This window comes from Gopherus flavomarginatus, chromosome 6, assembly GCF_025201925.1.
Source record: "Gopherus flavomarginatus isolate rGopFla2 chromosome 6, rGopFla2.mat.asm, whole genome shotgun sequence".
In the NCBI taxonomy this organism is placed as follows: Eukaryota; Metazoa; Chordata; order Testudines; family Testudinidae; genus Gopherus; species Gopherus flavomarginatus.
This window is the reverse complement of record NC_066622.1, coordinates 121,046,598-121,064,825: the sequence shown is the minus strand read 5'-3', so window position 1 is coordinate 121,064,825 and position 18,228 is coordinate 121,046,598. Positions and strand designations below refer to the sequence as shown.

General features: G+C 43.0%; 1 protein-coding gene across 8 annotated transcripts in view; it reads left to right on the top strand.

Moving 5' to 3' along the window:
* Positions 1–18,228, top strand: part of PLEKHA1 (pleckstrin homology domain containing A1) — a 98,360-nt gene that overhangs the window by 39,648 nt on the left and 40,484 nt on the right. For all 8 annotated transcript variants that reach the window (XM_050959036.1, XM_050959029.1, XM_050959033.1 and 5 more), the window contains exon 5: positions 2,587–2,684. In XM_050959036.1, coding sequence (XP_050814993.1) covers positions 2,587–2,684 — 98 coding nt within the window. The remainder of the gene's footprint in view (positions 1–2,586; positions 2,685–18,228) is intronic.

Here is an 18,228-nt window from a genome sequence, read left to right as displayed (position 1 = left end):
CTGCTCCCTGTCCCCTTACTGCCCCGACCCCATCCACACTCCCATGCCCTGACGGGCCCCCTGCAACCCCACGCCTGTCCAACCCCCCCATCCCCTGACCACCCTGCTCCCCAAACCTCTGCCACATTCAACTGTGCCCTGTCCCCTGACTGTCCTCCACCCCTTATACAATCCCCTGGCCACAGCCCACTTACCATGCCCAGCAGAGCAGTTTGGCTCTGTGGGGGAGGGGCCCGGCAGGATGGTCCCATGGGCTGTAGTTTGCCCACCTCTGGTCTAAAGTTCCTCCAATTCCTTCCTAGACCCTTTTCAATCTCTTTTTCGCCCTTTACGCTCAATTGAAAACACAATTGCCAAAGTGTCTAGTGATCTCTTTGTAGCCAAAACTCAGAACCAGTACTCCATCCCTGTTCTCTTTTGGATGTCAGCCACCTCTGACGCAGTCGACCAGGGTGTGCTTGAAATCCTGTCCTTGGCTTCTGTAATTCTGTCCTCCCCTGGTTCTGCTATTTTTCTAAGGGCTCCTTGAGCATGTCCTTCAGAGAATCCTCCTCCAACTTTCTATAGGGGTTCCTTGGTTTTGTTCTTTCCTTCTGCATCTTGTCTCTGGGAAAACTCATACACACACATGCATTCAGTTCAACAGTTCAGATACATGTCTCTTGTTGAAATTAAAATCTGAGACTGTCTCACATCATCTTCCCATGGATTTCTAGCAATCAGCTCTAGCTCAACATGGCTACAGCCAAGCTCCCCTAAGTGCTCCCCGCTACTTCCATTCTCAATCACTGTGGGCAATATCACCATCCTGCCTATCACTCAGGCCCGTAACCTGAATGCCATCTTAGACTCGGACCTCTCTCTAGGTTTTCATATTTAGGCTATGTCTAAATCTTGCAAATTCTTTCTGCGTAACGTCACTAAGATGCAGCCTTTCCGATTCATCCTCATAGCTAAAACTTTCGTTCAGGTTATTACCTTATATCTTGATGACTGCAGCATTTTTTCCTCTGGCTTCAGCCATTGTAATCTTGCCCCATTCATATCCATTCAGAATGCTGCTGCAAAGCTCCTTTTTTTAGCCTGTTGCTTTGACCGTGTCACCCTACTCTGCATGCTCCACTGGCTTTCATTTTCAGTGCTTTTCATGACTTATCTCTCATTTAGTATTGGAAAGGTTGATTCCCCCTTCTAATTGGCCTATGGTGCCAGCTTCTATTGCCCACTTGTTAAATTTTCAAACAAGCACCATTTTGCTGCTTCTGCTGTAGCCCCTCATGCTTGGGAGATGCTCCCTGTAAACATCTGCAAAACTAACTAACTCACTCTTCTAATCTTGATTTAAAACAGGGATTCTCAAACTGAGTGTCAGGACTCCTCAGGGGATTGTGAGGCTATTATGTGGAAAGTCGCAAGCTCTCAGCCTCCACCATGTAAATATATTAAAAAGTGTTAAATATATTAAAAAGTGTTAATTTTATGGAGGGGCCACACTCAGAGGCTTGCTATGTGAAAGGGGTCACTAGTACAAAAGTTTGAGAATCACTGCCTTAAAACTGTCCTTTCCCAATAAGCCTACAAAAAAATTGACAATAGTTAGGCTGCTGTTATGATGAGACCTCCGCTTACCATGGTGACCAATATTGTCTCATTGTTTCCTTGTGCTCCGCTGTTGGTTGGTCTGTACCCATCTGTTGTCTCTTTCCTTACGCTTAGATTATATCATCTTTTGTTTCATATTTATACAGCACCTAGCACAATAGGGTCCTAGTCCATGACTGAGTGCTCCTAGGTTCTCTGATAATAGAAATAACCAGTAATCTTCTATGTGCAAGGTAGAAAAGAACCCCAGTACTCTGTCTTTGTGTGATGGATTGGAAAACATCCAGTGGAAAATCTCTCTTCATAGAGAAATAAGCCATTTTACGGGGAGCAGTAATGTTGAAGTGTGGAGCTAACATGCCTTGACAGATTAACAATTCAAATTGTGTATCAGTTCTCCAGTAGTACAATAGAAAAATCCAGAAGAGTGATATAAAGTCATTAAAATTGATAGCTAGGAAGTAATAGTTCACCCTCAGCATGATTGCACTTAGTAGGTTTGAGATTATCCCAACCCCAAACAGGTTAGTCCAAGTGGATACTGTGCTTAACACAAAATAATAGTTGGGGAAGGAGAACTTGTTGCCAGAGATAATTGGTCAAAGGATTGGGAAGAGAAATACCCAAGCTCTAACAAGCATGAAAGCTGGATGTAGTGTGAAATTTAGACTAAACTGAGTCAAGGAGGGACTGCATAAGATGGCAACCTCTTATTAAAGCAAGGTTTTTTCATTGCCATTTTTTACAGCAATTTCAGTGTTGAGTAGTAAAGTATTAACTCAAAAGTTTTTGAAAAACACAATTCATATCTGAAAAGTTATCTAGCTAAGTGTAAAATAACGTAAAGTAGCTAAAAGTTCCATGAGATTTCTGTGACAGTGTTGCATAGAGGAGGCAGATGGAATAATCCAAGTTGAGTATTTAAACTATCTGATTTCAATTATTTTTTCAGTGAAATTTAATTACTTTCTAATATCTTAACAGTTATGAATGCGGGGATGAGAAAGTATTTTCTACAAGCCAATGATCAGCAAGACCTAGTAGAATGGGTAAATGTTTTGAACAAAGCTATCAAAATCACAGTAAGTAGTTCTATTAATTTTTCTACAATTGAGAGTGTTAATCATCTGTAAAGAGACATTGTCAAATAGGAATTTAATCAATCTCAAATTTTATATCTGCGCTCAAGGCTCATTGCTGATTTTTGTAGGCTTTTTTTTTCTGTCTTTAAAAATTGTTCTCTTCCCTCATTGCTAAGTCCCATACAAATGGAAGAAACTGACTCTAAAGGAAAAGAGGGAAACAGACTAAAGAGATTTTATTTTTTACGCTGAAATAGGTTTTATTTAGTTTTTCAATAGTAACAATAGTTTACAATTACTGAAGTGTACTTTTTAGTTAATGTGTTGGTTTTTTTTTAAGTATTTGGTCTCTCTTTTTTTTTTTTTTTTTTTTTTTTTTTTTTTTTTTTTTCCTCCTTTTGTGGAAGAAGTTGATATGACCATATTGTAGTTTAATCAATGTGGTTGTTTTCTGGTCCCTTCTGAGTTTAACTTGGCAATATTCGAAGAGAATAAAGCTTGTTACACTATAGGGGGCTTTGATATTCAGTTGCATCTAATGCAAATTGCTTGTATATAATGGCATTCCACAGATCCTGATAGTGAAGAGTTAATTTAACAAATAAGCTGCTCTCAGAGAGGTTGAGTTACATTTTTGTCTTGCACAGCTTGTTACCACATGACAGAGAACGCCTACAGGTTACATCTGATCTTTTCATGAAGCAGAAGTTACTTTAGCCTACTTTCCTTTGTGCAGTTTCAGAGAAGAAACTTGATAAGTGTGCTTCCAAATCAACACACAGGACTCGGACTGAGCACAGTACAAGTATTTGTACTCCAGCTCCCAGTTTTCAGTAACCTGTTCCATGTTAGGGTGTCTAGGGAAGTGGCATTTGTAAGTGTTGACATTCTTGCTATTTGATGTAGCTCATTTTTCGGTGGAATTACAAATACATTTGTAAAAATATTTTGTTTCTACTTTAGGTTTGTTACTATTGCTTTCCAGTTAAGGAATAAACTGTATCAAAGCAATGTATTAGATGGTATTTGATCCTTATTTTTAAAAAATACCTAAATAGAAACTCTCTGAGGATATCACACAAAGAAGTACTCTACAGTGTTAGCATTTAAAAAGGGAGTAAAATATGTTCACTTAAAACTTAGTGGGTTTTTTTTATGTTAAAAGCTGCATAGCAGTTACTAATTAAGTACTTCATTGCAGTACAAAATCAAGGAATTTAGTTTGTCAGAGGAGATTATAACATGTCAAATTTGCATTTCAAAAAGGCTGAATGTGATGAGTAGGCTTTAATTGCCTAAAGTAAGTCTGATTGTTTAAATAGCGGCCACTTGTTTTGTGCTAGTTTGTTTTAAAGTTATTTGAGAAGTGTTGTCTGACAATTCTAGCTAACTTGAGAAGTTTCCAAGTATAATATGAAGTCATAACAGTTGTCTTGTTTTTCATAGGTATGTAGGTAGTGGCATTACTTACTGGAACTGCTAACATTCTAGGGAGTGTTGAATGTTACTGCATTTTATTTGCTAATATTTTTTCTAAATACAACTTGTAAACATAAATCATATAGTTCAGTGCATTCTGTAGTTACTGTTACAGATTAGAATATTCTTTTGGCACAGGGAGTCAGCATTCCTGACATTAAATTTTATTTGGTTTAAGATTGTTTCAGTTCTAGGTATTGAGTAGCATTCCCATTACCAAATTTAGGGTTAAACTTTGCCAACTAGGTAGACTTCATTGAGTTTTTGAAATATTCTGCAACATAAGGATCTTATTGTCATAATTTATGGAGTATCTCCATTATTGATAGGAGTCCTACATCTCCTCATTGGGCTCAGAGCCTGAGGGACTGATACCGCGTTCACACTCCTTGATCGCTGAACTGGGCACGGAACAGGGACACAGGTTCTAAGTAATGGTTCTCTTTTATAAGGAAGCCCCCATATGATGAAGTTGGCCACTGTAACAAAGCGGCCTTTGGCAGGACACTGCTAAGAATATCAATTCAGGATCAATTGGTTAGAGCAGGGCAGTCACAGCCCAAGGCTGAGGGTCCTTCACTACTAAGGCACACCAAACCAGCCAAACAGAGAGGACTTTGGTTTTACCCTACTGGCTAACCAGAAGTCATACAAGCAATTCCCTCAGACACTCCAGTTTCCAACTTTCACCACAAGCAGCACTCCTTATGGGGATGAATGGTTATAAAAACCAATATCCCAGTAAAACAAAAAAGGTTCTCCCGATCCCAGAGGACCAAGCCTCAGACCCAGGTCAATATACAAGTCAGATCTTGCTCACAAATCACGCTGGTGCCAATCCTTTAGAATCTAAAGGTTTATTCATAAAAAGAAAAATATAGATGAGTTAAATTGCTTAAATGGAATCAAATACATACAACAGTTGCAAAGTTCATAGTTCAGGCTTGATGGGATTACTGTTGATTTAAACCAGTCAAGTCTCTGGACTACAAACATTCCAGCTTGGATGGGTCATTCAGTCCTTTGTTCAGAGCTTCAGTTTCAAGCACAGTTCCTCCAGAGGTCAGAAGCAGGATTGAAGACAAAATAGAGGGGTTTCCAGGACATTTTATATCCTCTCCCATGTGGAAGTACCCCTTTGTTCTTACTGTGGAAAATCACAGCAGCAAGATGGAATTTAGAGTCACATGGGAAAGTCACATGTCCATGCCTGACTCAGTTTGCAGTAGAGCAGCCATTGCTCACATGCTACCTTAAAGGTTCCCAGGAAGGCTCCTCAGATGTGGATTGGAGACTCCAAAAGTCCATTGTCACTTAAATGTTTCTTGACTGGGCACTTAGAATAGTCTTTTCTCAAGAAGCTGACCAAATGCTTCACTGATGCTACTTAGAATCAAACACATTAAGATACCAGTACATAGCCAATATTCATAACTTCAGATACAAAAATGATTCACACACAGAAAGCAAAATCATAACCAGCAAATTACAACCTTTTCATACACACCTTACTTGAACTCCTTTGTACAAGATTTGGTGCAACTATAGGACTGTGGTTGCAACAACGATCTGTGCGGTCACAGTTCGTGTCAATAACGTCACAGCCACTTTGCTGTGAGTGCCAATGGAAGTCTTTCAAGAGAATCTACATACCCTCCTTGATGTTTTGCAGACTCCAAGCTCCGGGAAGAGTTGCCATTCCAATTAATGAGTCCTTGCTGGAGCCCTCAAAAACCCACTAGCAGACCCTGACTTCAATACTACTAAGTGCCAGAAGAATGGAGAGATGATGTCAAGTCCCCCAGAAGGACACTGATTTTTTAACTCATACCAATACTGACTCTGGTGGTTATGACAACCCATGAGTGTGCTCCCACCACTTACATCCTAAAGCTACTCTTAAAGATGATGAGCACAGGACTCGTTCTCTGTGGGAGAGACTTATTTGGAGCACTTCTGTGGAGTAAGGATTTCCAATTATCAAGCTCTGTTGAAGTATAATTTTATTAATTTTTCTGCAGTTATTGAGTTTGCAAAAAAATTGCCAGAGCGGTATAGGGAGCAGTTTATGGCTCTAGTCTCTGAAGGTCATCTTACAGAAAGAACTTCACTTAAGGCAGCTACCAACGCAGCAGATAGTTTCTTGGTCCATGGCCACCACCACTGCTGTGAGATATTTCTCTTGGCACCAGGCCTCCTGAATACCAAATACGCTGCAAAGAACAATCAAGGACTTGCTGTTTGAGGTGGTCTAAGCTTTTCTGTTTTAAGACTGATGCCACCATGTGTACTTGGAAGAATTCCTGGGTGACTTTTTGATTGCTACGGATCTATACTCCAGTTAGAAAGAGGAAGCAGTCCAGGGCTCAACCGCGTTAGACTGTATTTCCAGGATTGTACATGGTCCAAGCCTTCTCAATGCTATCAGTCATTGTAATCTGCGACAAGCCTTTTTCACCAGACATCTGCGACCCCCCGCCCCTTGCATTCATTTTGACTGCTTACTCAGGGACAGCATACGGATCTCACCACTTACCACCTCATTTGGAAGATGCCTGTTACTTTTTTATGACACTTTGAAGGAAATCATATCAGATAAGCAGGTGCTCAGCATTGCAAAGTAGAAATACTTTATCCAGTTCACCATGTTCCGTGTCCCTTTTTTTTGGGATCCATCTCATGAGATTGTATTGCTCCAAGTACGGTCTCTTATAAAGTTGGGAGCGATAGAGGAGGTTCCTTGTTGTCAGAGGGGAAGGATTTTATTTCTATTATAGATGGTTACCCTTTCTTGCATTATCCCTTCCCTGGAGAGCGGAGATTGGTATGCTGTCCTCAGTTGACAGGATTCATACTTCTATGTGTCAATATATCCTGGCCAAAGGAAGAACCTTCGCTTTGTAATAAGAGAGACTCTGTTGTCTGCCCAAGGGTCTTCACAAAATGCATGGTAATAAGAGTGGCCTACCTGCATCCCTTTGGGGTCTGAATTTTCCCTTACCTGGATGATTGCCTAGTATGCGGTGCCTCAAGAGTCCATGTGCAGTACAACATCCTCATTGAGACAGCTGTTCAATCATCTTGCCCTGAAACTGAATTTGGATAAGTCAAATTTGCAGCTGACACCGCATATTACATTTGTTGGGGCAGAGCTTAATGCTACAACTGTGATGGCCAGGTTTCAACCTGCTCTGTCTCTGGTTGAAACCCTAAAGTCCAACTCACTCACATCAGAACATTCCTGCCTATAGTTTCTTGGGCATGTGGCATTGTGCACTTAAGTGACTGCATGCCAGACTTCACCTCATCGTCATGCAGACTTACTTACCCCCACAAATGCTTCAGACCCTGGAGTAGTTGTTGGAGATATGGAACATTTACAAGGGTATTCCTTTCTAGCCTCTGAGCCAGCCATGACTCTAGTAATGGGTGCATCAGTGAGTGGTTAGGACACTCATCTTGGCATGCTGAATGCACAAGCCTGTGGTCATCTCAAGGAGTCTCTCTCTCTAAACATACATGTGCTGGCACTGTGAGCCAGTGTTCAAGACCTTTATGCCCATCGTCAAGAAATGGGTAGTGCAAGTGGTTATATATAACTCCAGTGCCATGTGTCCTCTCAACAGACCCGAGGTGCCAGATCTACTCGGTTGTGTCAGGAGGCAATCTGTTTATGGAACTTAAGCATCAGAAATGGAGTGACACAGAAAGCTTTCTATATCCTGGAAGTGAAAAACACCATTGTGAAGTGAAAATGCAGGGTTTTTGTTGACCATCATGAGTGGTCTGTCAGAAAGGACATCATTCTCCAGATCTTCCAGCAGCACGGGATATCTGATTATAGATTTATTCACCACCAACCTGAACAACAAGTGCAGAAGGTTTTGCTCCAGGTCTGGCCTCACTCCTGGTTCCATGACAGATGCTTTTCTTTTTCACGTCTGGTGAGCTGCTAATATATATTCTATCCAATTCCTCTAATCTCCAGGGTAGTCAGAAAACTGAAAAGAGAGAAGGCAGTGTTGATCCTAGTAGCCACGCCATTGCTGAGTCAGTGCTGGTTCACAGTCCTGCATTAACTTTCCATTAGGCCACCAATTAATTTCTTCTGCTAAAGGGCTTAGTCTGAGAATCAAGGTCAGTCTCTACCCCCCAACTTTCAATCTCTCCACCTCATTGCATGGATGATTTCTGGCTAAATGCTAGTGGGAAAACCATGTATCCAAAGATGTCTAAGCTTTCTGCTATTTATCAGAACAGGGTTCTAGAACTATCTGTGTAGCAAAGTGGAAGAGATTTTCTGTCACCACATTGCATGGACATTACACCTACACTGGATTACTTGATACAACTGAAGTAATCAGGCCTTTCAGTCAGTTCCACGAGGGTTCACCTGGCTTGCATTTCTGCAGTTCACATGCCAGTACAGGTGTTCTCAGAGTTCTCTTCCCCTCCCCTCCCGCCCTCCTGAGCTTCCAGATTTTTGAAAGCTCTAATCAATGGCTACCCTAAGGATAATGTGCCTCTCAGACCACATCCAAAGTTCATGCCAAAGTTCTTTACCTGAATTGAATCAATCTATTCAGTTTCTAGTATTTTTTCCTAAACCTCATGTGACACTGAGCCAGTGAGGGTTAAGCAACCAGCAGGGTAAATGACCCAAAATCAGCTTTTAAGGACATACTAGAGAAGTATTTAAATGGTAAACAGGACCATTCCTTGTAGGTAGTTAGCAAAGCCATGCTAAATGAGTAGTGTTCTTTAAATGCAAGACTGTATTGTCAGAGAATCAGATGTAGATACTAAGTGCATTTGTCTGTTTTACTTATATCTTGTTTGAAGCTTAACAGTGTAATCTTATTAACTTGTAGAAGCTAAACTTTGGTTCCTGCCTGTAATGTTTCATTACTATATCATATGCAGAGTTAAAAAAAAAAAAAAGTTAACATTTAGATTAATATCATTGTCGTCATTTGTATTTGAAGTTTGTAGTATACTACTTATGAACGGTTACCATTTGAATAGTTAATTGCCTTATGCTAATGAAGGCAATTAGTTACCAATGTGTGCCTAAGAAGTAGTTTTACTTCAAAGCAACAATGTATATTACCTATTCTTCATCCAAGAAATGCCTGCTGTGATCACTTGCTTCTAAAAGGTTTATCAGCTGAGCTTCAGCTATAAAAACTTTGAGACCTGATCCTTACTATCTCAGATCTGCTTAAACTTTGTCAGAGGAAGTTCAAGTTGCAAGACTGAGGACTCCATGTCTATTCTGTATTATCCCTGCAAATTCTCATGAAAGAATTTGAACAAACTCTATACATGGACTGCCTATATATAATCTATTTAACTGATTCTGGAAGGACTTGTACAAAGCAGCAGCCTCACCATCTCTGCTATGAAACTGACCTAAGAACTTGATTCATATCTGCATGTATAATCTTTTAAACATAGTAATGTTATTTTTTAAAAAATCTTCAATTAGTTAATAAGAATTGGCTATAGCTGTGTATTTGGGTAAGATCTGAAATATTCATTGACCTGGTGAGTAATGTGTCCTATCTCTTGGGATTGGTAGAACTTTTATATAAGGTTTTAAGTAACCCTCCCTTTATGGACTTGACTGTCTGGATGGAAGACACAGACTGGATTACTTCAAGGGAAATAAATTTTAGCTTCTGGGTAACCAGTAAGAGTACAGAAACTGACTGGCGTGGTGAATCTAATTAGAAGAATAGATGGCCAGTTTTGGGGCTCATCTGCCCTATTCTTTGCAGTTTGCCCTGATTGAGCATTCTCAATATAGCTCCTCCAGCAACACTTCACTCCAGTCACACTTCATTCTTTCAAAGTAGAGGAAACACTTTATACTTCAGAGGTTTGCCATTCTACCTCAGTACCACTACGGTGTTCAGAACCTCTCTAGTAAGCCTTACATAACCTATGCCAAAAGGGTCAAAGGTCAGTCAGTGTTAACACAGTGTATATTATCGTCGCTCTCTGACAGTCTCAAGCTTTGCTATGATCTTGTGTACTAGAGTAGCAGCTGATTCCACCAGGGCCAGCTCCACTTCATCAGCCTTTCTGAGCAACATTCCCATAATGGACATTGGCGTAGGGTGACATGGTCCGCTGTACATTCCTTTTCCTGACATTATGCCATCACTCAAGCCTCTGGCGATGATGCCAGATTGGCAAGTCCATTTTGCAGTCTCTTTTCAGATTATCTGAAGTCCCAGCATCTGTAAGAGAAGTGCTACAGAGTCCCCTAAGGTGGAATGTATATGTGCACAATCACTTGAAGAAGAAAAAAATGGTTAGTTACCTACAGTCAGGGTTCTTCGAGATGTGTTGCGCACATATGCATTCTAGGATCCTCCCTGCTACTTCGGTTAATATTGGCATAAGCTGTGAGAAGGAATGGAGAGGGAGGCAGTAGATATGCCCCTTTTATACTCTTGGTTGGGCATAAGGACAGCGGGGATGTATGTGCCACCTAGTGGTACTTCTGGCAAAAGTCTGATTCAAGTGCATTGCTGCCCATGCACCAAAAGAGGAATTTATATGTGCACAACTGTAATATCCTTAGTCCCAGATCTGGACCTTAGCGTCCAAAATATGGGGGTTAGCATGAAAACCTCCAAGCCTAGTTACCAGCTTGGACCTGGTACCTGCTGCCACCACCCAAAAAATTAGAGTGTTTTGGGGCACTCTGGTCCCTCTGAAAAACCTTCCCTGGGGACCCCAAGACCCAAATCCCTTGAGTCTCACAACAAAGGGAAATAATCCTTTTTCCCTTCCCCCCTCCAGGTGCTCCTGGAGAGATACACAGACACAAGCTCTGTGAATCCAAACAGAGTGAATCTCCCTCTCTGTTCCCAATCCTGGAAACAAAAGTACTTTCCTCTTCACCCAGAGGGAATGCAAAATCAGGCTAGCCACTTCAACACACACAGATCTCCCCTGATTTCTTCCTCCCACCAATTCCCTGGTGAGTACAGACTCAATTTCCCTGAAGTAAAGAAAACTCCAACAGGTCTTAAAAGAAAGCTTTATATAAAAAGAAAGAAAAATAAGTACAAATGTTCTCTCTGTATTTAGATGATACAACATAGGGTTAATTGCTTAAAAGAATATTGAATAAACAGCCTTATTCAAAAAGAATACAAATCAAAGCACTCCAGCACTTATATTCATGCAAATACCAAAGAAAAGAAAACCATAGAACTTACTATCTGATCTCTTTGTCCTTACACTTAGAAACAGAAGACTAGAAAGTAGAGCTACTTCTCCAAAGCTCAGAGAAGGCAGGCAGACGGAAAACAAAGACACAGACACTCAATTCCCTCCACCCAAAGTTGAAAAAAATCCAGTTTCCTGATTGGTCCTCTGGTCAGGTGCTTCAGGTGAAAGAGACATTAACCCTTAGCTATCTGTTTATGACACGCCCCCCAAATTGCAGACAGTGGGGAAGCTCACTGGCGGCGATTTCCTTCTAGAACTTGAAAATAAACAGATTAATACAACACATACACCTTTACATATACTCCTAAGTATATAACTAATAGACTTCTACATTTTAAGAACACTTTTTAACTACTGGATTCTGGGAAACTCTCACGGGAGAGTGCATCAGCAACTTTATTAGAAGCTCCTGTGATGTGTTGAATTTCAAAATCAAAATCTTGGAGAGCTAAACTCCAACGAAGAAGTTTCTTGTTGTTCCCCTTGGCAGTATGAAGCCACTTTAGTGCAGCATGGTCAGTTTGTAGTTGGAACCGCCGTCCCCAAACATATGGGCGTAGCTTTTCCAGGGCGTACACAATGGCATAGCATTCCTTTTCACTGACTGACCAGTGACTTTCCCTCTCAGACAGTTTCTTGCTGAGAAACACGACAGGATGGAAGTTGTGATCTGTTGCTTCCTGCATGAGCACTGCTCCTATACCACGCTCAGATGCATCCGTGGTTACTAGGAATGGCTTGTCAAAGTCCGGGGCCCTGAGCACAGGGTCAGACATGAGCGTTGCCTTAAGTTGGGTAAAGGCCTTTTGACACTCATCAGTCCACTTAACGGCATTTGGCTGGGTCTTTTTGGTCAGGTCGGTCAATGGGGCAGCGATTTGGCTGTAGTGTGGTACAAATCGCCTGTAGTATCCGGCCAAGCCTAAGAAGGATTGGACCTGCTTCTTTGACTTTGGGACAGGCCACTTTTGGATAGCATCCACCTTGGCCTGTAGGGGGTTTATGGTTCCTCGACCCACCTGGTGCCCCAGGTAAGTCACTCTGTTTTGGCCTATTTGACACTTTTTGGCCTTAACAGTTAGTCCTGCCTGCCTGATGCGCTCAAAGACCTTTTCCAGGTGTAGTAGGTGTTCGGGCCAGGAGTCTGAAAAAATGGCCACATCATCGAGGTAGGCAACTGCAAATTCTCCCAGTCCAGCTAGTAGACCATCTACCAGCCTCTGGAAGGTTGCGGGTGCATTTCGAAGGCCGAAAGGAAGGACATTGAATTCATACACCCCCGCATGGGTGACGAATGCTGACCTCTCCTTGGCAGGTTCATCTAGCGGTACTTGCCAGTACCCCTTGGTTAAGTCTATTGTAGAGATGAACTGGGCACGTCCCAACTTCTCCAATAGCTCATCGGTACGTGGCATTGGATAGTTGTCCGGACGAGTTACAGCATTTAGCTTACGGTAGTCCACGCAAAAGCGTATTTCCCCATCTGGTTTGGGTACCAGAACCACTGGAGATGCCCATGCACTGGTAGATGAGCGGATTATACCCATCTGTAGCATGTTCTGGATCTCCCGTTCTATAGCAGCTTGGGCATGAGGAGACACTCGGTAGGGTGGGGTTCTGATTGGGTGAGCATTACCTGTATCAATGGAGTGGTATGCCCGTTCAGTCCGTCCTGGGGTGGCTGAGAACAATGGGGCGAAGCTAGTGCACAGCTCCTTGATTTGTTGCCGCTGCAGACGTTCCAGGGTGGTTGAGAGGTTGACCTCTTCCACGCCACCGTCTTTTTTCCCGTCGTAGTAGACACCGTCAGGCCACTCAGCATCATCTCCCTGGACTGTAAACTGACAAACCTGTAAGTCTCTGGAATAGAAAGGCTTGAGAGAATTAACATGGTACACTTTAGGCTTTAGTGAGGAATTGGGAAATGCTATGAGGTAGTTTACAGCTCCCAGGCGCTCTTGGACCGTGAAGGGCCCTTCCCATGATGCTTCCATCTTATGGGCCTGTTGCGCCTTCAAGACCATAACCTGGTCTCCTACCTTGAAGGACCGATCTCTGGCATGTCTGTCATACCAGGCCTTTTGCTCTTCCTGAGCATCCTTTAGGTTTTCTCTAGCAAGGGCTAAAGAGTGTCGGAGGGTGCTTTGTAGGTTGCTTACAAAGTCCAGAATGTTAGTTCCTGGAGAAGGCGTAAACCCCTCCCATTGCTGTTTCACCAACTGTAATGGCCCCTTAACCTCGTGACCATACACAAGTTCAAATGGTGAAAACCCTAAACTGGGATGTGGTACAGCCCTGTAGGCAAACAGCAACTGCTGCAACACTAGGTCCCAATTATTGGAGAATTCGTTGATGAATTTTCGTATCATGGCCCCCAAAGTTCCATTGAACCTTTCCACCAGGCCATTGGTTTGATGGTGGTACGGGGTGGCAACCAAGTGATTCACCCCATGAGTTTCCCACAGTTTTTCCATGGTCCCTGCCAGGAAATTAGACCCTGAATCTGTAAGGATGTCAGAGGGCCAACCTACCCTGGCAAAGATGTCTGTTAGGGCCAGGCACACAGTGTTAGCCCTGGTGTTGCCTAGAGCGACTGCTTCTGGCCATCGGGTAGCAAAGTCCACTAAAGTCAGTACGTACTGCTTTCCTCTGGGCGTCTTTTTTGGGAAAGGGCCCAGAATATCCACAGCTACTCGCTGAAATGGGACCTCAATTATGGGGAGTGGCTGGAGAGGGGCCTTGACCTGGTCTTGAGGCTTTCCCACTCTTTGGCATACCTCACAAGACCGGACATACTTGGCAACGTCCTTGCCCATCCCCTCCCAGTGGAAGGACTTCCCCAACCGGTCCTTGGTTCTGTTCACCCCAGCATGGCCACTGGGATGATCATGGGCTAAGCTTAAGAGCTTCCCCCGGTACTTAGTTGGAACCACCAACTGTTTTTGCGGCTGCCATTCTTCCCGGTGTCCACCAGAAAGAATTTCCTTGTATAAAAGTCCTTGGTCTATAACAAACCGGGATCGATTAGAAGAGCTGAGAGGCGGTGGGGTGCTCCGTGCCGCCGCCCAAGCTTTCTGAAGGCTGTCATCTGCTTCCTGCTCAGTCTGGAACTGTTCCCTTGAGGCTGGGGTCACCAGTTCTTCCTCAGACTGTGGACTTGGGCTTGGTCCCTCTGGAAGCGATGTAGGTGATGGGGTTGTTTCCGTTGCTGGTGAACTGCTCTCCGCTGGTGCACCTGAGGGTATTTCAGGCTCTGGCTGAGCCTTTTGGGTATGGCTGTCTGTTTCTTCTGCCAGTTTTGGCTCGCTGGCGCCCTCTGGCGTTGAGTTTGAAGATGTAGTTGCACTTGCTGGTGCTGGTTGCTGTTCCAGTTCCGGGCCTGGGACTGGAGATGCTGTGGCTGTTTCAGTGGTAGGCATGGAATCCGGTTCCACTACCTCTGTCTGGGTCTCTGGTAACACAGACGGGGCCTCTGTGGACGGTTCAGGAACAGGAATGGGTCTGGAAGCTTGCCTGGTTTGGCTACGTGTAACCATTCCCACTCTCTTGGCCCGCCTCACCTGGTTGGCCAAGTCCTCCCCCAGTAGCATGGGGATAGGATAATTGTCATAGACTGCAAAAGTCCACATTCCTGACCAGCCTTTGTACTGGACAGGCAGTTGAGCTGTAGGCAAGTCTACAGCTTGTGACATGAAGGGGTAAATTGTAACTTTGGCCTTTGGGTTGATGAATTTGGGGTCAACGAAGGATTGGTGGATAGCTGACACTTGTGCCCCCGTGTCTCTCCACGCAGTAACCTTCTTTCCGCCCACTCTCAAATTTTCCCTTCGCTCCAAGGGTATTTGAGAGGCATCCGGGCCTGGGGATCTTTGGTGTGATGGTGGTGTAATGAATTGCACTCGCATGGTGTTCTTGGGACACTTGGCCTTGATATGTCCCAGTTCATTACACTTAAAGCATCTTCCATCTGATGGGTCACTGGGCCGAGGTGAGTTACTGGAGACTGGTGAGGTTGAAGGGTAGGGTATCTGTGGCTTTACTTGGGTGGTATGTGGGGTCTTTGGCTGTCCTCGGTTGTAGGGTTTATGGTCTGTGTGCCCCCTGGGGTAATCGTTCCCCTTGACAGTAGCTTTTTTGCTTTCTGCCAGTTCCATCCATTTGGCTCCAATCTCCCCCGCCTCAGCGATATTCTTGGGGTGTCCATCTTGTATGTACCGTGTGATGTCTTCAGGAACACCATCCAAGAACTGCTCCATTTGTATGAGGAGGTTCAGTTCTTCCAAGGTTTGAATGTTGTTTCCTGTTAGCCAGGCCTCATAGTTTTTTGCAATGTAGTAGGCGTGTTTGGGAAATGACTCCTCTGGTTTCCACTTTTGGTTTCTGAAACGCCGACGGGCATGATCTGGAGTTATCCCCATCCTGTATCTGGCCTTGGTTAGAAAAAGTTTATAGTCATTCATTTGGTGCTTAGGCATTTCAGCTGCCACCTCTGCTAAAGGTCCACTGAGCTGTGACCTCAATTCTACCATGTACTGGTCTTCGGGAATGCTGTACCCAAGACAGGCTCTTTCAAAATTTTCCAAGAAGGCCTCGGTGTCATCACCTGCCTTGTAGGTGGGAAATTTCCTGGGCTGTGGAGCAATATTTGGCGCCGGGTTGTTAGGGTTGGCTGGCACAGGCAGCCCAGCTTTTGCCAATTCCAGTTCATGTTTTCTCTGTTTTTCCTTCTCTTCATTCTCTTTTTGTTGTTTTTCCATTTCTTTTTGGTGCTTTTCCATTTCTCGGCGGTGGGCCACCTCTTCTTCTTCTAGTTTCCTTCGGTGGGCGAACTCTTCTTCCTCTAGTTTTCTTTTGTGTGCTGCCTCTTTGATTTGTTCTTCTCTTTCTTTCATCTCCATCTGTCGCCTGTGTTCAGCTTCTTTGATTTGTTCTTCGGCCGCAATTTTTGCCTTAGAAGTCATGATTCCTGTTTTCTGGTGTTGGGGTGCCCTCCGGTGTTTATCTTCTGCACTGCAGGTTCTCTGTTGCCTCCTGAAGTCTGCCTAGCAACAGTGCCTTTAGCTAATTTTCCTTTTCTCTCTCTAGCTAATGTTCAATGAAGGGAAACCAGAAAAACCACTTTATTTGCATGCCTATAAGTGCTGGTACTTGACTCCTAATGGGAGTGCTATTGTGTGACAAAAGACTGTTAATAGTCCTTAACAACTTCTGCTTAACATGCAAGCCACAACTGCCAGAGAGAGCAGAAAAAAAATTTCTCTCTGGTTCCCTTTTTAAAACCAACTGTTTCTCTCTGCTAAAAAGCCCTTAGCAGAGAAAAGAAAAATACAATATTTCTACTGGCTTCTGGATTCTGTCTATCTCCCACCAGCTGCCGCCATGTAATATCCTTAGTCCCAGATCTGGACCTTAGCGTCCAAAATATGGGGGTTAGCATGAAAACCTCCAAGCCTAGTTACCAGCTTGGACCTGGTACCTGCTGCCACCACCCAAAAAATTAGAGTGTTTTGGGGCACTCTGGTCCCTCTGAAAAACCTTCCTTGGGGACCCCAAGACCCAAATCCCTTGAGTCTCACAACAAAGGGAAATAATCCTTTTTCCCTTCCCCCCTCCAGGTGCTCCTGGAGAGATACACAGACACAAGCTCTGTGAATCCAAACAGAGTGAATCTCCCTCTCTGTTCCCAATCCTGGAAACAAAAGTACTTTCCTCTTCACCCAGAGGGAATGCAAAATCAGGCTAGCCACTTCAACACACACAGATCTCCCCTGATTTCTTCCTCCCACCAATTCCCTGGTGAGTACAGACTCAATTTCCCTGAAGTAAAGAAAACTCCAACAGGTCTTAAAAGAAAGCTTTATATAAAAAGAAAGAAAAATAAGTACAAATGTTCTCTCTGTATTTAGATGATACAACACAGGTTTAATTGCTTAAAAGAATATTGAATAAACAGCCTTATTCAAAAAGAATACAAATCAAAGCACTCCAGCACTTATATTCATGCAAATACCAAAGAAAAGAAAACCATAGAACTTACTATCTGATCTCTTTGTCCTTACACTTAGAAACAGAAGACTAGAAAGTAGAGCTACTTCTCCAAAGCTCAGAGAAGGCAGGCAGACGGAAAACAAAGACACAGACACTCAATTCCCTCCACCCAAAGTTGAAAAAAATCCAGTTTCCTGATTGGTCCTCTGGTCAGGTGCTTCAGGTGAAAGAGACATTAACCCTTAGCTATCTGTTTATGACAACAACACACTGGTTTTATCAGACTAGTGTATTGGTCAATTGCTGATGTATTTGTGTGTATAAGTACTATGGAAAAGATTAGTACGACACTTCATTGTGGTATTTTATAAATTATTTTGCAAATGTTTGATTTCTTCCAGTGTATGTACTCAATAAAATTATTCTGAGGATGGCATTCTTTAATACAAAAAGTATTCATTTTCAAAGCCCAGATTTCAATAAATTTTAGTGATCCAAGTCTTGTAGTGCTGATATCTGCTAGCTTTATTAGTTACATTGTGTAGGATTTATATAACTGCTACTAGGTCTAATTTTCTTGTGTGTACTGTAGATAAGCTAATTTTGGAAGAATTGGGAAATACCATTTTTTCACAAATATATAATTCCTCTACTTTTGTCAGTCTGCAAATTAGTAGAATACATACCAAATTGGTAAACAAGGTATCACTCACTCACTTGTAGATTGGCTAGTGTTTAGAACTAAATACTTCCTTTGAAAATACTCTGCTTTGAAAGACTCCTGAGGGGAAATCAAGCTTCAGAACCACAGGGCATGGCAGAAGTTTTG